The following is a 20,673-nucleotide window of genomic DNA, read 5'->3' as shown; positions in this document are numbered from 1 at the left end:
TTGAGCACTGTGTTGGATTTCCTTGAAGAGGAAAGGATGATGCAGCAAAGTAGCGTAAGTATTTCCCTCAGTTTTTGAGAACCAAGGTATCGATCCAGTAGGAGGCTACGCGCGAGTCCCTCGTACCTGCATAAAACAAATAACTCCTCACAACCAACGCGATAAGCGGTTGTCAATCCCTTCACGGTCACTTACGAGACTGAGATTTGATAGATATGATAAGATAATATTTTTGGTATTTTTGTGATAAAGATGCAAAGTAAAATAAAAGCAAAGTAAAAAGCAAAGGAAATAACTAAGTATTGGAAGATTAATATGATGAAGATAAACCCAGGGGCCATAGGTTTCACTAGTGGCTTCTCTCAAGAGCATAAGTATTTTACAGTGGGTGAAGGAATTATTATTGAGCAATTGACAGAATTGAGCATAGTTATGAGAATATCTAGGTATGATCATGTGTATAGGCATCACGTCTGAGACGAGTAGACCGACTCCTGCCTGCATCTACTACTATTACTCCACTCATCGACTGCAATCCAGCACACATCTAGAGTATTAAGTTCATGAAAATAGAGTAACGCCTTAAGCAAGATGACATGATGTAGAGGGATAAATTCATGCAATATGATAAAAACCCCATCTTGTTATCCTCGATGGCAACAATACAATACGTGCCTTGCTGCCCCTACTGTCACTGGGAAAGTACATCGCACGATTGAACCCAAAGCTAAGCACTTCTCCCATTGCAAGAAAGATCAATCTAGTAGGCCAAACCAAACTGATAATTCAAAGAGACTTGCAAAGATAACCAATCATACATAAAAGAATTTGGAGAAGATTCAAATATTGTTCATAGATAATCTTCATCATAAACCCACAATTCATCGGTCTCAACAAACACACCGCAAAAAGAAGATTACATCGAATAGATCTCCACAAGAGAGGGGGAGAACATTGTATTGAGATCCAAAAAGAGAGAAGAAGCCATCTAGCTAATAACTATGGACCCGAAGGTCTGAGGTAAACTACTCACACTTCATCGGAGAGGCTATGGTGTTGATGTAGAAGCCCTCCGTGATGGATGCCCCCTCCGGCGGAGCTCTGGAACAGGCCCCAAGATGGGATCTCATGGATACAGAAAGGTACGGCGGTGGAATTAGGGTTTTGGCTCCGTATCTGATCGTTTGGGGGTACGTAGGTATATATAGGAGGAAGAAGTACGTCGGTGGAGCAACAGGGGGCCCACGAGGGTGGAGGGCGCGCCTGGTGGGGTAGGCGCACCCCCTACCTCGTGGCTTCCCTGTTGGTTGCTTGACGTAGGGTCCAAGTCTCCTGGGTCTTGTTCATTCCCGAAGGTTTCATTCCGTTTGGACTTCGTTTGATATTCCTTTTCTTCGAAACCCTAAAATAGGCAAAAAACAGCAATTCTGGGCTGGGCCTCCGGTTAATAGGTTAGTCCCAAAAATAATAAAAAAGTGGATAATAAAGCCCAATAATGTCCAAAACAGTAGATAATATAGCATGGAGCAATCAAAAATTATAGATACGTTGGAGACGTATCAGCACACAAAGTGTTCCTCCGGTATTCGGGAGTTGCATCATCTCATAGTCATAGGAACATGTATAAGTTATGGAGAAAGCAATAGCAACAAACTAAGCGATCATCGTGCTAAGATAACAGATGGGTCAAGTCAATCACTTCATTCTCTAATGATGTGATCCCGTTAATCAAATGACAACTCATGTCTATGGTTAGGAAACATAACCATCATTGATTCAATGAGCTAGTCAAGTAGAGGCATACTAGTGACACTTTGTTTGTCTATGTATTCACACATGGACTAAGTTTCCGGTTAATACAATTCTAGCATGAATAATAAACATTTATCATGATATAAGGACATATAAATAACAACTTTATTATTGCCTCAAGGGCATATTTCCTTCAGTCTCCCACTTGCACTAGAGTCAATAATCTAGATTACACAGTAATGACTCTAACACCCATGGAGTCTTGGTGCTGATCATGTTTTGATCATGAGAGAGGCTTAGTCAACGGGTCTGCAACATTCAGATCCGTATGTATCTTGCAAATCTCTATGTCTCCCTCCTTGAGTTGATCGCGGATGGAATTGAAGCGTCTCTTGATGTGCTTAGTTCTCTTGTGAAATCTGGATTCCTTTGCCAAGGCAATTGCACCAGTATTGTCACAAAAGATTTTCATTGGACCCGATGCACTAGGTATGACACCTAGATCGGATATGAACTCCTTCATTTGCTGCTTCCGAAGCAGCTATGTATTCCACTTCACACGTAGATCCCTCCATGATGCTCTACTTGGAACTGCACCAACTGGCATCTCCACCATTTAATCAAAACACGTATCCGGTTTGTGACTTAGAGTCATCTGGATCAGTTTCAAAGCTTGCATCGACGTAACCGTTTATGACAAGCTCTTTGTCACCTCCATATACAAGAAACATATCCTTAGTCCTTTTCAGGTATTTCATGATGTTATGACCATTGTCCAGTGATCCACTCCTGGATTACTTTGGTACCTCCCTACTAAACTTATAGCAAGGCGCACATCAGGTCTGGTACACAACATTGCATACATGATAGAGCCTCTGGCTGAAGCATAGGGAACACCTTCCATTTTCTTTCTATCTTCTGCAGTGGTCGGGCATTGAGTCTGACTCAACTTCACACCTTGTAACACAGGCAAAAACCCTTTATTTGCTTGATCCATTTTGAACTTCTTCAAAACTTTATCAAGGTATGTGCTTTGTGAAAGTCCAATTAAGCGTCTTGATCTATCTCTATAGATCTTGATGCCCAATATATAAGCAACTTCACCAAGGTCTTTCATTGAAACATTCTTATTCAAGTACCCTTTTATGCTATTCAGAAATTCAGTATCATTTCCGATCAATAATATGTCATCTACATATAATATCAGAAATGCTACAGAGCTCCCACCCACTTTCTTGTAAATACAGGCTTCTCCAAAAGTCTGTATAAACCATATGCTTTGATCACACTATCAAAGCGTATATTCCAACTCGGAGAGGTTGCACCAGTCCATAAATGGATCGCTGGAGCTTGCACACTTTGTTAGCACCTTTTGGATCGACAAAACCTTCTGGTTGCATCATATACAACTCTTCTTTAAGATATCCATTAAGGAATGCAGTTTTCATATCCATTTGCCAAATTTCATAATCATAAAATGCGGCAATTGCTAGCATGATTCGGATGGACTTAAGCATCGCTACGGGCGAAAAGGTCTCATCGTAGTCAACTCCTTGAACTTCTTGAAAACCTTTTGCAACAAGTCAAGATTTGTAGACAGTAACGTTACCGTCAGTGTCAGTCTTCTTCTTGAAGATCCATTTATTCTGTATGGCCTGCCGATCATCGGGCAAGTCAACCAAAATCCACACTTTGTTCTCATACATGGATCCCATCTCAGATTTCATGGCCTCAAGCCATTTTGCAGAATCTGGGATCATCATCACTTCCTCATAGTTCGTAGGTTCGTCATGGTCAAGTAACATGACCTCCAGAACAGGATTATCGTACCACTCTGGTGCGGATCTTACTCTGGTTGACCTACGAGGTTCGGTAGTAACTTGATTAGAAGTTTCATGATCATCACCATTAGCTTCCTCACTTACTGGTGTAGGAATCACTGGAACTGATTTCAGTGATGAACTACTTTCCAATAAGGGAGCAGGTACAATTACCTCATCAAGTTCTACTTTCCTCCCACTCACTTCTTTCGAGAGAAACTCCTTCTCTAGAAAGGATCCATTCTTAGTAAGAATATCTTGCCTTCGGATCTGTGATAGAAGGTGTACCCAATAGTCTCCTTTGGGTATCCTATGAAGACACATTTCTTCGATTTGGGTTCGAGCTTATCAGGTTGAAGCTTTTTCACATAAGCATCACAGCCCCAAACTTTAAGAAATGACAACTTGGGTTTCTTGCCAAACCACAGTTCATAAGGTGTCATCTCAACGGATTTAGATGGTGCCCTATTTAACCTGAATGCAGCCATCTCTAAAGCATAACCCCAAAATGATAGCGGTAAATCAGTAAGAGACATCATAGATCACACCATATCTAGTAAAGTACGATTACGATGTTCGGACACACCATTACGCTATTTTGTTCCAGGTGTCGTCAGTTGCGAAACTATTCCGCATTGTTTCAAATGAAGACCAAACTCATAACTCAAATATTCTCCTCCACGATCAGATCATAGAAAGTTTACTTTCTTGTTATGATGATTTTCCACTTCACTCTGAAATTCTTTGAAATTTTCAAATGTTTTAGACTTATGTTTCATTAAGTAGATATACCCATATCTGCTCAAATCATCTGTGAAGGTGAAAAAATAACGATATCCGCCACGAGCTTCAATGTTCATTGGACCCCCTTTCCTAGTCCAACTAGGAGGATGGGGGAAGGAAGGAGAGGGAGGGAAAGAGGGGGCGCTGCCCCCCCTCCTTGTCCAATTCGGACTCCCAAGGGGGGCAGCCCGATGGCCCCTCCTCTCTCTCTCACAAGGCCCATGTTGGCCCATTAGTTCCCCCGGGGGTTCCGATAACCCCCTGGCACTCCGATAATTATCCGGTGACCCCCGAAACTCATCCGGTGTCCGAATATAGTCATCTAATATATCAATCTTTATGTCTCGACCATTTCGAGACTCCTCGTCATGTCCGTGATCACATCCGGGACTCCGAACTACCTTCGGTACATCAAAACACATAAACTCCTAATACCGATCGTCACAGAACGTTAAGCGTGCGGACCCTACGGGTTCGAGAACTATGTAGACATGACTGAGACACGTCTCCGGTCAATAACCAATAGCGGAACCTGGATGTTCATTTTGGTTCCCACATATTCTACAAAGATCTTCATCGGTCAAATCGCGTAACGATATATATACGTTGTTCCCTTTGTCATCGGTATGTTACTTGCCCGAGATTCGATCGTCGGTATCTCAATACCTAGTTCAATCTCGCTACCGGCAAGTCTCTTTACTCGTTCCGTAATGCATCATCCCGCAACTAACTCATTAGTCACATTGCTTGCAAGGCTTATATTGATGTGCATTACCGAGAGGGCCCAGAGATACCTCTCTGACAATCGAGTGAGAAGTCCTAATCTCGATCAATGCCAACTCAACAAACACCACCGGAGACACCTGTATAGCACCTTTATGATCACCCAGTTACTTTGTGACGTTTGGTAGCACACAAAGTGTTCCTCCGGTATCCGGGAGTTGCATGATCTCATAGTCACAGGAACGTGTATAAGTTATGGAGAAAGCAATAGCAAAAAACTAAACGATCATTGTGCTAAGCTAACGGATGGGTCAAGTCAATCACATGATGTGATCCCATTAATCAAATGATAACTCATGTCTATGGTTAGGAAACATAACCATCATTGATTCAACGAGCTAGTCAAGTAGAGGCATACTAGTGACACTCTGTTTGTCTATGTATTCACACATGTACTAAGTCTCCGGTTAATACAATTCTAGCATGAATAATAAACATTTATCATGATATAAGGAAATATAAATAACAACTTTATTATTGCCTCTAGGGAATATTTTCTTCATATATTTCCTTCCTCGATGGCCCATATTCACTATTAATTTCTGAAAGCCGTTGTTCATGTTGTTCACCCCACAATGTTCCTGAAAGTATTACATGGTACGTGGAGAGCAGGGTGAGGGTCCATGTTTTAGCAATCTTGTGTTTGTTTTTCATGATTTAGGATTTAGTTTGGTTAAGAAAGCTTGTCGCATTGTATTAACACTGCTTGATCTGAGGTATTTAAGCTTTTGAGACCTAGATCCTCTCTTTGGCAAGTATTGCATGCAACCGGTGAAGCCAAAGCCTTTTGTGCTTGATCTAAGGTTTTTAAGCTTTTGAGACCTAGATCCTCTCTTTGACAAATGTAAGGCAGGCGGTCTGTTAAAGTATGTTTTGTATGAGAAGTTGTAACTTTCAGCTGAACGAGTTGCCCTTTTACTTCTCCAAATGACGTGAAATTGATAGAGGTATCGTACCATTCCTAGAATGATTTGAAAAGTCCCATGTTGATGATTTATGCACCATCATCATGTGCCCCAGACTGTCTCAGAAAAATAGTCCATCAGTTGTGAGATCTCTTACTGCTCAAACCATGGTCGGGCGGCATAAATAAAATCCATAACATGACATTTGAATCTGAAGTTTTTATGTGTACTAAAAACACGTCGAGGAGAGACTACAAAAAAGACTTAGCAGTTGGAAAGGTAAATTGCTATCTCTAGGTCGAAGATCGGTCCTCATAAATTCAGTACTAAGTAACATGGTACTATATATGATTTCGTTCTTCCAATTGACGAAAGGAGTATTACATAGATCGGATTACTTCCGATCGAGATTCTTTTGGCAAGGAGATAGCGAGAGAGAAAAATATCGGCTGGCTAAATGGAGTGTGGTTTGCTGTCCCAAGGACCAACGCGGTTTGGGAATTCATGACCTTGAGGTAAAGAATATGGCCCTCCTCGGCAAATGGTTGTTTAAGTTGTTAACAGAAGATGGTGTATGGCAAACCCTCATAAGGAGAAAATATGTGGGTTCTAAGGCTGTATCCTAAGTATACTGGAAGCTCGGGGACTCTCATTTTTGGGCCGTACTAATGGCAATGAAGGAATATTTCTTCCGCTATGGTTCCTTCTCAATTAAGGATGGCTCGGAAATTAGATTTTGGAAGGATAAGTGGCTAGGTAATGCTACTCTGCGGGAACAACATCCAGCTCTGCATAATATTGTGTGTCACAAGGGCGATACTATTGCCAAGGTTTTGGAATCATTTTCGCCAAATGTGACATTCAGAAGGGATTTAATTGGACCTAGACTCCAATCGTGAAACATGCTGCTCCAACGGTTAACCACGGTACAGTTGTCACAAGGGCCAGATGGCTTTCGTTGGAACCTACATGGGAATGGGCAGTTCTCAGTGGAGTCTATGTACAGAGTTTTGATCCAGTCAGATGTGCCAGTTGATAATAATAAGAAGATCTAAAAGATGAAGATACCTCTTAAGAATAAAATCTTTGTGTGGTATCTTCATCGGCTCATCGCGATGTCATTCTTATTAAAGTAACCTTATTAAGAGGAATTTGCATGCAAGTACGCAATGTGTATTTTGTCCGCATGATGAGACAAGAAAACATTTGTTCTTCCAGTGTAAATTGGCTCGTTCTATATTGTTAGTCATCCAGATAGCTTCTGGCTTGTATCCTCCGTGTAGTGTTGCTAATATATTTAGTAACTACTTACCTGGGATTGATCACAGGTTTAGAATTCTTCTCACGGTGAGACCACTCGCCGTGATTTGGTCGCTTGGGCTATGTAGAAATGCTAAGATTTTTAATGACAAAAGTACTTTCCTTATGCAGGTTATCTACAGATGTACCGAGACACTTCGTTTATGGTCCTCTCTACAGTGAGTGGAGAATCGAGACCTGTTTATGGAGGTGTGTACACGATTGGAGGCTGCGGCGAGGGATACTTTTACCCAACATGGGTGGCACCGATTTTTTATTAATAATAAATAATAATGTTGTAATTCTGAAACTAGTAATGATAAGTTAGAATTTCAATAAATAGGAAGGACGCCATCAATAGTAGCGTCCAGACCTGGTCGCTGTTGCAAACCACGTCCACACCTAGACGCTATTCTTAGCAGCGTCCAGTGCTTGGTTCAACCTAGCCTAGAAAAGTCCTCGCCTTCGTCCGACCTAAGGGCAACTCCGACGCGGCAACCTAAACTGATACAAATTTTGTCCGTTCTTTGTTCATTTGGATCGGTCAATCAGACGTCAATTTCTGTTTTTGTCCGCCGGTCCGAAGATGCTCGGACCAACATATTTCACATTTGCACTGGATTTCAATTTTTTCAATAAAATAGCCAGCAGAATCCAATTTACATTAATTAAAACTAAAAAATATTAAATGAAAAGATAAAAGAAATAGTTAGCGGCGGGCAGTAGATCATCGTCATTTTCTTCCTCCTCCTTGGCCAGGTCGACGTACACTGGCGTCTCCATCCACGGGAACACGTGCTGGATGGCTGGCAACGTAGCCACTTGCTGCACCACCAGCTGATGCTTCTCCTGCCGCTCGGCCTTCATCGCCCGCTCTGCAGCCTGCCACTCGGCCTCCTCGTCTATCGTGCCCATCCACACGGGCATGCATGATATACGATGGCAACGTGCTCGTCCACGACCATGATTTCCCAAGCCGTGGCCATGGCTCCTCCTCCATAGGTTCGGGCGCAAGCAGTGCTAGGGGCGGTGGGGGCATGTTAGCCTCCACTCTGGCCGCCGATTCAACCAGTGAGTGTGCAAGGCTAGGCCACTTGGCGAGCTCCTTGCGCTCGGCCTCCTCAATGGACCTCCTTGTGGCCTCCTGGAGGGCCACAATGTAGGCCTCCTAATCCTCCCCCCTTCACCATGACCGACGGTGATGGTGGACCAGTGAGCGCCCATGGTGCATAGGACGCATCCTTGTAGCACGACCGACAATGCTGGTCGTGCTCAGTGGCGAACTACGTGTCCTAGTTCGGCGAATTCATTGTGGACGCTGGGTTGCGGCAAAGGTCGTCTGAGAGTAGACACGACGATGGTGGATCTCCATCAGCTGTGTGCGGCCTGAGTCCGGCACGGTCGGCACCAGAACCCTATCGAGGTTGAGGTGCCACCCATGCGGCAGGTTCACGTTGGGCTACGACACCGGCACACCATGCTTCCAGAAGTGCTGGCAGTGGTACACTGACACGTAGAGGCAAAAGCACGACAGCCGACTCAAGATCAACTTATCTATTATCATAAACTAGCCAGTTACCAATTGTATTGCCCAAAAGTAACAACCTAGCCGAATATATAATATACATTTGTAACCATTAAATAAATTATACACAAGACCAGACAAAGAAGATTCAACGAGGCCATGGAACAACTCACATGCTCCAACCATAGGTCTGGTGGATGATCCTAATGATGAGCGAATGATCCTAATGACAAGCAGCTAGTGAGATGATGTTGCTCCTATGATGATTGATGATGTATGTGCTAGAGCTTGCTTACCACCTAGCAAGGTAAGAAGCGATGGCTGCAGGTGTATTAGAGTATATTGGTCATGAAATCTTTATCTATCAAAGTAAAACGACTCGGTTGAGCCTAATCAGAGCAACAATGAAAGGGCAATGGCTGGACGCCATCCGTACTAGCCTCCAGACCTGGATGCAGTTAGCAATAGAGTCCATCCTGGACGTTGTTATTCCTGACGTCCTTCCTATTTTTATAATTTTCACCAGCCCTTTACCAGTTTCGGAATTACAGAATTATCATTTACTATTAATAAAAAATTCGGTGGGTGGCAGCATGATCTTAGGATTGGGTCACCTACGGTTTAAGTGTCATACAGATATCCATCTTTGTATTTCGCCTTCTTCTTTTATTTTGGCTTGTTGAGAAGACTTTGTTGGATGTGTGCATTTTAGTTATGTAGAGGCCGAATGTAATGCTTAAACCTTTTAAATAATAAAGCACCCCTTTTCGAAAATGTGTACCCAACGCACCATGAGGATAACCTGTAAAGCTTAACACTTTGAACAATTATCTTGGAAATATCTCTTGCATACATTTGGACCTATATAAACTATTCAAATTTTCTCAAATACTGCTTGGATTTAAGAATAGTTTTATTATCCGTTATCAATATGGCGGGCCCGGCAAAGCGTGCCTTTTGTGTTCTAGTACTCTATCACTAGTAAAAAAATGCTCATTTGTCCCGGTTCTGGAACCGGGACTAAAGGGTTGATACTAAAGGCCCTCCCCCTTTAGTCCCAACCGGTACTATAGGAAATTTTACGAATTTTTTTGTTTTTTAATTTTTTCCCAATTTTTAAATTTCTAAATTATTTTACAATTTAATCTCTAATCACCTCTCATCACTGCTCAATTTAACCTCTAATCTCTAATCACCCCTCATCATTCCAAATCATCTATCTTCTCGGCTGGTCACCCATCCTCTCACTACTCCAGCCTGAGCACGCTTAACTTTCGGGTTCTATTCCCCCTTGTTTCTCAGTCTGCATTTGTTGTTCTTCTGGCAATAGTAAGATATCAATCCTATTAACCTTCAGGAGTTTGGCTTCAGCATGAAGTCACACGTTTCACTATTTGAGTTTGAAACTATTATTCTAAAAAACAATAATTATTTAGTAACACCAATATTTCTTGAATAAGTAGTTTGACCACAGTTTGACCAGATTTGACCAAAATTCAAAAAAAACTGAAATAATTATTTAGTAACACTAATACTTTTTGAATAAGTAGTTTGACCATAGTTTGACCAGATTTAACCAAAATTCAAAAAAACTGACATTTGAGCATAACTTTTTTTCCTTTTAGAATTTAAGGATTCTAAAAATTTGCAAAACGGCCTATGGCCGTCAAAATCGGATGCGGATTTTCGTGCTGAACATTTCTACTAGTGTATCTATACCAATATAAAAAGACCCAAATGGGCAGATCCAAACCATCTCGACCGTCAAATCATGTTATCTAGCGGTTCAAATTGCTCCAATGTTGAGCACCAAACACGTTTAACGCTCAAATTACCCATCACTGCCATTGGTTATAAACACGTTCTGACTCAACGCTATCCCTTGAAATTTGTCATGTAATTAATATCCTACCATTCCCGTGAAAAAGTAATTGATATCTTATCAAATACCAACATGCAATAGATATATCTTACCTAATATAACATGCAACTAATATCTTACCTAATATAAATGTGCATTGCACGTACATTATTACTAGTATTATATGGGAAGGAGGGAGTACAAGATACGAGCACTATTTATATGCACTGTTTATATGTTTTACACTCTCGTCTTAGCTACATTAATAACAACTTACTGGTTCCAAAATATTAACAGTCATAATGCCAAAAGCCAGCCATATATAGATCACTTCCAAACAGGCCAAATAAAATGCATCATAAGTTCATAACTCATGCTAGCAACTTATGAAGTTTGGTGGTAAATAGCCATACTTATTCATCACAGGACCCGGTTCACAAATCATATAGGAGCAACTGCCAATCACATAGCACGGCACGGTACCAAAAGCAGACTAATTGTAACAGTAGCGATTAAGGAGCAACCCACTACTAATAAGCTAGCTTAACGATCTATTAAGGATTAAGATGACCGAACACAGTGCTGTTAATTGCTAGCTTAACGATCTGTCACCCAGCTAAGCAAAAACTGAGTCTCGAACTCCCGCCAGTCGTACAATACAAGCGGGCCATAAAATTCTCTGTCGGCCAGCAGCCGCATCAGCTTGCCGACGGCGTCGTAGTAGCAGCTGCACGCCTCCTCGCTGCCAGGCAACATCAGGCAAAAAAAAAAAACACAGGTCGGGCATGCTGTGTTTCGGCCATGACACTAACTTCTTTTGCGTCCAGCAACCAGAAACTAGTTGGAGGGATGAATTCTACGTCATCCATCACATCCAGGAGCTCACAAGAGATCAACAAAGACTTCGCATGCCAACTAGAGCGATTCCCATCTTCGCTAATGGGCCGCAAACTTAGCATCCGAACCCGATGATAAACTCGGAGTTGAGTTCTATCGCAGCCAGTAGTCGCTTGCATCAATCATCTACAAATCATCTACAAATATGTCCTCCCCGAGGATGGGATCTTCTTCGCCGGCCCACAAACGCGGGATGACGTGGACACTCGCATACAGCTACAGGGACAGGACCTCACTCCTTTCACAAAGCTAGGTGACGGCGATATGTAAGAAGTGATTGACGATGACGATGTCCGTTTAGTACTTTGTGTACGACGAACATTTAATTTGTGTGTGATGAAACTTTGTGATGTAAACGGTCTTCCTAAACTTGCATAGCGCTCTAGTTTGGGTACGATGAACTTCGGTATGTTTACTATGTTGCTTCTATTTGCTAACATTTTAACTCTTTCTTTTGGAGTTAGTTAAGTATTATGTTGCATATTATTTATGAATTCGCTTATGACACATGTGTTAGGGATATAGATGATGACGAAGTGGTATGCCATGTACAAAGGGAGAGTTTCAGGAGTCAACGACGAGTGGTCAGAATGTTAGGCCCAAGTGGATCGCTTCTCGGGCAACAACCACAAAGAGTTTGAAAGTAAAAGTGAAGCAGAAGCTAGTTACTTGAAGTTCACGCTGGTGGGAGAGAGGAAGAAGAACCGGGTGAAGAACTACTTCCTAATCCCTTTCTTGCTCACCATGATCGCTTCTCTGTTGTATGTGACCATAGTTTAGATCGATGATGAAACATGTGTATTTGATCATGTAGTTGTATTCGAGACTTGTAAAAACTTGTATCGCTATTTCGATGATGATGAGACAATGTTGATCACTACGATGGTGATGATGATGAGACATTGTTGTATCATACAGTTTAAATGTTTTATGTATATGTTGGACTATATAAAAACATGTATAATTGTTGTATAAATATTGTGTAAATATGCAGAAGAAGAAAAAAAATGTTGAAATTAATAGCAATACCGCACATTTTAAGGTAGTATTATCACAGGGCCCACGCTACTACTATACAGAGGTAGCACACGTGGCACCTGCGCTACTACTACCTGTTACCTATACCCTGGTAGTAGTAGTGCGGGCCCCTACGCTACTACTATCAGTTTAACCCACTCCACTATTAGGTTTCTTCCTAGTGTTGTTTTGTTTTAATATATGTTTGATCAAATTTTATAATGTTTGATTTGACACAAATCTAATACACAAAGTAAAAAGGATCAGAGGGAGTACTGTCATGATTAGTACAACTAGGTACTGATGAGAAGGACTGATGCCGATGCGTACATGCGCCGACCCGGCCTGTCACGCATCTACATAGTACTTATCAATTATAGCATTCCACATCTCTCGCTCTCCAACCCATTATGTATGCACATGTACTGAAGTAATTGTGTAGAGGACGCACGGATTTGGATTGGAACGGCTGATCAGTCCACGGAACGTCACCATCATTGCCATATCGCAGAGGTTCCCTGCATGGGCAATGGGATGTGTTCTATTATTGATATAGTTATTACCCTTTAATGAAAATAATGCAGTTTTCAAAGGAAGAACAAATTAGTGATACTATGATAACCTTTATTAATAAACAATTTTAATTAAACAAAATGATACAATTCGCACACAACTTACCAAGAATTTGTGTATTTATAGTATGCAAGAATAATCACACAGTGGAATTTAAAAAATGGTTTCTTACGAAAATATGAATTAGTGACATGGTAGTACGCTTCAAGAAGAAAGATAATAAAATATAAACAAATTCAGAGCAAATAATGCAGTTTTCTAAGTAAGAAGGAATTAGGACATTAGTATTACCATTTAAGAAGAAAAAAAAGCAAATAATGATAAATTTTGCATAAATTTTACACAGAAATTTCATAAGATGCAAGAACAAGTATATAATACTGAAATTTTCACACACGATTTTTCTCTCAGAAGGAATAAATTACTAACATTGGTAATACCCTTTAGGAAAAAGAAACCTTTTTCAAAAGAAATGCAAAAAAACTGTACAAAATTACACTTTTTTATAATATGCAGAAATAAACACATAGTGCATTTTCTAATTGGTTTCTTACGAAGAAATGAATTAGTGACATTTGTATTGTCCTTAAATAACAAATAAATTAAAATAAAACTATAAAATAATCTAAATAATGAAGTTTTCTAAGAAAGAAGGAATTAATGGCATTGGTATTAGCCTTTTAAAATATATGACAAAATTTGCATAAAATTTACACAAAAATTGTGGTGTTTTATACTCCGTCCATTCCAAAATATAATCATATAATAGGGAGTCACTCATTTTGGGACGGAGGGAGTAATATGCAAGAATAATCATATAATAGTGAAAATTTTCACAAAAAAGAAGCTCTCTAAGAAGGAATGAATTAATGCATTGGTAGCACCTTGAAGAATAAAGGAGATGAAATATAAACTAAAACAAAAAAATGAAGTTTTCTAAGGAAGAAAGAAAGAAAATGAAATATAAACTGGAAGAAAATCAGTATATAAATTAGTGCATGCATATTTCCCCCTAAGAATAAAGAAAATTAAAATAAATAATGAAAAAATTGATACACAATTTACACGGAAATGACATTTTTCTTACAATATGCAAGAATAAACATATAAATATAACAGTGAAACTTTCACTAAGAAAGAAGTTGTGTAAGAAGGAATGAATTAGTGGCATTCGTATTACCATTAAGGAAGAGAGAATATAAAGTAAAATCTAAAACAAAATCAAAATAATGAAGTTTGTTAACAAAGAATGAATTTGTGACTTTGGTATTATCTTTTAAAAAAAATAAATTAAATTAAAACCGAAACATAATCAAAATAATAAATTTTACTATAAAAGAATGAATTGTTGGCATTATTATTACCATTTAAGAAGAAAGAAAATAAAAAATAATTCACACATTGCGCTGAAGTTGCACTTTTTCAGTATGCAAAGAATAAGCATATAACAGTGCAATTTTCACACTCTAGTGTAACTCATACATATAGCATGAAGTACTTGCGCGTATACATTTCCACTTATCCAACATGTCAAAAATATTCGTGTAGAGGAAAGAAAAACCGACTATAAAAAGGAAAAAAGAAAAGTAAAATCACAAACAAACAAATAAAGACAATGGCTAAAGGGCTTCAAGCCGAATAGAAAAATCGACTTACCCTAAGCAGGGCAAAGTCAGAAATTCGGCCTAAGGCGAATCAACCTGTGGTTGGATGGTTAGAAGGACGGTGGTATCTCTAGCCCACCAGGGTTCAAATTCTGATACTCGCATTATTCCTGGATTATTTCAGGATTTCCGGTGACGCACTTTCAGTGGAAGGAGACGTTCCCGTCGACGACGAGGCTCCTCCGGTGACTTCGTAAATCTCAAGATGAAATGTCGGCTCAATCTTTTGGAGATATTCATAGGGGTAGGGTGTGCATGTGTGCATTCATAAGGGTGAGTGTATGCGCGTATGTATGAGCGCTTGCGTCTGTACTATGTTAAAAAAGATCAGCCTAAGAAAAAATCGAACAAGTAAAAAATTCAGCTTCAGAAAAATCAACTTGTCCAATAAGGGCAAGTAAAAAAATCAGCCTAAGAAACCATGACACAAGGAAAAAAAATAGCACGAATCTTGAGGAAAGTACCATGACAAGCTTACAGATCTTTATAAAACCATCGGGATTTCGCGGCTCGATCGGGTGACCTATATGTGTGGTTGTGCTAGGGAGATGATGGACATGGGTGGCAACAAGAAGGCGGAAGATCATCCGGTGGCGGGCGCGGCGTGCTCGGTGAGGAGGAGGAATAGGATGGGCAGGGTGGGCGTGGTGCTCATCGTGTGCCTTTTTACGATGCCGTTAATGGTGCTCCTCTTCGGCCGGTGGCCGGGTGCGCTGGCCGTGTGGCAGAACGCCGCCCAGCTGACCGCGATGGGTGGAGGTACAAGCAAGCTCTCTTGCTTGATTTGCATATACCCATGATTAGGTGCAAATTAGTCGTCCGCTTTTACCGATCCCCACAACTCGAGCCTGCTCATGCTTGCTTGATCGAATTTAATCATCTTGATCGTCTCACATCAAATTGGTAAACATTACAAGTTCTCGATCGTATTTGATAATTCCTCAGGATTACTGAACGTCTCTCGTCAGAGCGCCGCCGGCGCAGACGAGCTCTTTGGCAGCCTTCTCTCGCCGGGCTTTGACCGATGCGCGTGCCTGAGCCGCTACCAGTCCCCGCATTACTACAAGCGCTCACCGTACGCGCCTTCGCCGCACCTCCTCCAGAAGCTGCGCGACTACGAGGCGCTGCACAGCAGGTGCGGCCCCGGCACGCCGCCGTACGCCAAGTCCGTCGATCACCTCCGGTCCGGCAGCAGCAGCAGCAAGGAGGACAAGGAGTGCAACTACCTCGTGTGGATCCCCTACAATGGCCTCGGCAATCGGATGCTGTCGCTGATCAGCACGTTCCTCTACGCACTCCTCACCGACCGCGTCCTCCTCGTACACTCCACGGACGACTTCACCGACCTATTCTGCGAGCCGTTCCCCGGTGTGAATGCGACCTGGGTGCTCCCGCCGGAGTTCCCCGTCGCCGACATATCCCGGCTCGGGGTGCGCTCCAACCAGTCGTACGGGAACCTCCTCGCCGGCAAGAAAATCGACAACGACCCGACCAAGGCGACGGCGCAATCGGTACCGCCGTACGTGTACCTGCACCTGGCGCACGACCTCCGGCGCTCGGACCGGCTCTTCTACTGCAACGACGACCAGCTCGTACTGGCCAAGGTCAACTGGCTGCTGCTGCAGAGTGACTACTATTTCGTGCCGGCGCTGTACGACATGGCCGAATTCGAAGGTGAGCTCCGGAGGCTGTTCCCGGCCAAGGAGAGCGTGTCGCATCTTCTCGGCCGTTACCTCCTCCACCCGTCCAACTTCGTTTGGGGCATGATCACCGGGTACCAAGGTTTTGGTTACCGGTCGAAATTTCAAGATTTTCCATGGTTACCGCATATTTCCGTGCCCCTCGGTGAATCCCCGTACCAAGCAAAAAATACTATTTTTTTTGAATTTTTTGAATTTAAACACTCAATTTATAGTAAAGTATGTAGGATCTAATTAATGCTATGAGAGTTGGTTCTGGCGTGTTGATAGCAACCTAGTTCCTGTTTTGATAAGACTCTGGTTCAAATGTTCGTTCATTCACTTATTTGAATTCAAAATTCAATTGTAAAATTCGTTCAAAATATTCTCGGTAACCGTGGTAACCGCGTTTATCAGTCCCCCTCGGTAAAAATGCCTCATTCGGTAACCAAAACCTTGCCAGGTACTACCACACCTACATGGCCCAGGCGGAGGAGAGGATCGGCGTGCAGATCAGGATTTTCTCCTGGGCATCCATCCCCGTCGACGACATGTACAACCAAATCATGGCGTGCTCGCGACAGGAGCACATACTGCCGGAGGTCGTCAATGGCGACGCCGCGGCGAGCGCTAGTAGCCATGGCGGCTCCAAATCCAAGGCCATCTTGATCGCGTCGCTGCAAGCAGACTACTACGACAGGATCAAGTCGACGTACTACGAGCACGCGGCCAAGGGCGGAGGCATGGTGGGGGTGTTCCAGCCGAGCCACGAGGAGCAGCAGATAATGGGGCAACGGTCGCACAACCAGAAGGCGCTCGCCGAGATCTTCCTGCTCAGCTTCTCTGACGTGCTGCTCACCACAGGGATATCCACGTTCCGCTACATGAGCAGCAGCCTCGCCGGACTGCGGCCGACGATGCTAATGATCCCGAAAGACGGCAAAGTGCCTGAGCCGCCGTGCGTGCGCGCCGTGTCCATGGAGCCGTGCTTCCACATGACGCCCGATGTTGAGTGCCAGGGGAAGGCAGTGAACAAGGAAGAGCTGTCTCACCACGTCAAGAAGTGTGAGGATGTGGGCAAAGGAATTAAACGGAATAAAGGTATCAAATTATTTGATTAATTAGAAACCAGCTGGTCATCATGGGTATCAGGTGGTACCAACCCTTACATGCTACCATGCTATCATCTTACAAATTTCAAATTTAAACATGTCAAAAAATTCTAAAAGAATCATGGATATTGACAACACAAATGTCGACAACCCCTAAAAATTAGGATCAAAATTCAAAATACACATGGTAAACAAAAGGACAAATTCAGATGTGAATAGTGACATTTTTGCTTTTGTCTTCTTCTGACACTATTCATGATGGATTTGTCTTTTTTGTTTCTCCATGTCTATGTCGAATTTTGATCTGAATTTTGTAGCCATTGTCAACATATGTGTTGTGAACATCTGTGATTTTTTCAGAACTTTTCGACATGTTTAAATTTCAATTTTTGTAAGTTGGTAGGATGGTAGTATTTGAGGATTGGTATCACCTGATATTTTCCCAAGGGTATCTAGTTATTATTTGAGTGGAAATAAAATCAAGTGGTCACATTTGCACGGGACAGTCATTTGGTCCTCAACCCGTACATATGCACGGGACAGTCATTTGTCATGTCAGCAATAATAAAATTACTGAAAATTATTTGCTTCTAATGAGTCCAGTGGAACTTTCGTTCTAGCCAGCTTCTTTTTAGCAATTTCGATTGATTTTCTCCAATTATTACTGTAAAATTGCACATTTGTTTTCACAGATGTGCAACTGTATTTATTTATAGCTTTTCAATAGTATGTTTGACTCTATTGTGTACTAATAGAACGCCCGTGCATTGTCACGGACTACAATGCATATAAATGAATCAAACAAATGATTAAGGCTGTTTCTAAGGTCAAAACTTATTTCTACGTCACATGTCCGGACGTGTTCGGACATCAAACGGGTGCTAGCGAACTCCCCAAAATCCAACCGTCTAAATACTCCGGGCTCTCTCAAATCCAGCTCATATGTCAGGTAGAAATGTGGTTGTCTGGACTATCCACCATATTACCTTCAACATATGATCACAAAAATCACACCCCACGACACACCCTTCTGTTTTTATGTTAGACCCTCCCCTCCTCTCGGTTTTCCCCTGTAGCGAAACATTTCTCATTGATGCCCTCTCCTTTAAAATCAGATAACGCCCACCTTAAGGGTGTCCTGTACTAAGGGGTCCTAGGGCTGCCGACCTATGTCTCATGGGCCGGGCTGGTAGGCCACTCCAGATTCAGTTAAGGAAGGCCGGACTATAGAAGATTTCGTACTCCAGAGGGAAATCCCCGAAGACTTGGCATCTCCTCCAAGAAAGGTTTGGCGTAGTTGGTGTATTTGTCTCCTGATGGCAACCGACGATATGTTTTGTTTGGACATAATTGCATTGATTAACTCCTACATAATGTTTTTTTGCGTTTCAAATGTGAAAACACATATATACCCTAACTATTATAAAGATTTCCTCCGGTTTGTTCGAAGTGGGACTTTCCAGATAAGTCTGGGAACTCACTAAAGAAGAAAGTGATGGCGGTGAAACCGGTCACATCCCAGAGTGGGATCTTGGGGGTATAAAACTTTTTCTTTGCGTATCCCTTTGCGCCGTAACCATGGACAATCTTCATCATTTAACAGGATGCTTGGGTCAATCTTCACTGTGAAGGGAGCAATTTCATGAAACTTTTCACAATCTCCTGACATGTCTGTCTTGGCCTCCACTCCCACAATGTTTTTTTCCTGAAGGAACTACGTGGCGCTTTGGCTCATCGTATGATGTATTCGCTTCCTTATCTTTTCTTTTTCTCGGCTTCATAGACATGTCCTTCACATAGAAATCGTGCACCACGTCATTGGCTAGGACGAATGGTTCGTCTGTGTGTTCCCAAGATTGTTGAGATCCACTGTTATCATTCTGTACCACGGGTCTTCCTTTACGCCACCTCATGTCAGATTGACCCATTTGCACCGAAACAAATGGACCTTCAAATCACGTCCATAATCAAGTTCCCATATCTCCTCTATGTAACCATAATGTGTCCTTTGGCCTATTGGTATTTCCTGCATCAAAGCGGACACCACTGTCTTGGTTGGTTCTCTTTTTATGTTGGGCGATCGTGTAGTATTCCCATTTATCTCATACCCTTTGAAAGTCAATATAGTCGAAGATGGTAATTTGGCCAGCAAGTGCAGCTCATCTGCAACAGTGTCGTCATGCATGAGACGTGTTTGCAACCAACCGCCGAAAGTCCCCGTGTGTTCACGTGTAATCCAGTCGTCAGGCAGCTCCGGGTGTTTGGAGCGTAGAATATTCTTGTGTTCCTCGATATACGGAGCCACCAAGGCGAAATTTTGTAGAACTATGTAGTGTGCTTGTGCCCAAGAATGCCCGTCCATGCCTTTTCCACCCAGTCTGCCCTCATGCCGAGATTCGGGAACACCTTTCGTCTTAAGGTCAGGAATAAAGTCAACACAGAACTCAATGACCTCCTCTGTTTCATGGCCCTTGGAGATGCTTCCTTCTGGCCTAGCACGGTTATGAACATATTTCTTTAAGACTCCCATGAACCTTTCAAAGGGGAACATATTATGTAGAAATACAGGACCCATAACGGCAATCTCGTCGACTAGGTGAATTAGGACGTGCGCCATGATATTGAAGAAGGATGGCGGGAACACCAACTCGAAACTAACAAGACATTGCACCAAATCATTCTGTAACCATGGTAGAATTTCTATATCGATTACCTACTGAGAGATTGCATTGAGGAATGCACATAGCTTCACAATGGCTAATCAAAATTTTCCGATAGAAGCCCCCTTAATGCAACCGGAAGCAGTTGCATCATAATCACATGGCAACCATGAGACTTTAGGTAAACTTTTTCTCTGCCATATTTATTATTCCCTTTATACTCGACAAGAAGTCAGACGGTACCTTCATACGGAGCAGGCATTCAAAGAAGATTTCCTTCTCTTCTTTGGTAAGAGTGTAGCTGGTAGGACCTTGATACTGCTTTGGATGCATGCCGTCTTTT

General features: G+C 42.1%; 1 protein-coding gene across 1 annotated transcript; it reads left to right on the top strand.

Moving 5' to 3' along the window:
- The first annotated feature begins 15,462 nt into the window (after window positions 1-15,462).
- Window positions 15,463-17,679, top strand: LOC123147974 (galactoside 2-alpha-L-fucosyltransferase-like). Its single transcript, XM_044567309.1, has 3 exons — window positions 15,463-15,638; window positions 15,825-16,653; window positions 17,022-17,679. Exons 1-3 carry the CDS (start codon window positions 15,509-15,511, stop codon window positions 17,677-17,679), a joined length of 1,617 nt encoding a protein of 538 aa, XP_044423244.1. The 5' UTR covers window positions 15,463-15,508.
- Window positions 17,680-20,673: the final 2,994 nt, after the last annotated feature.

This window comes from Triticum aestivum, chromosome 7A (genome assembly GCF_018294505.1).
Source record: "Triticum aestivum cultivar Chinese Spring chromosome 7A, IWGSC CS RefSeq v2.1, whole genome shotgun sequence".
Classification (NCBI taxonomy): Eukaryota; Viridiplantae; Streptophyta; class Magnoliopsida; order Poales; family Poaceae; genus Triticum; species Triticum aestivum.
Note: the sequence above shows the minus strand (reverse complement) of the source record. Positions and strands in the feature narration are given on the sequence as shown.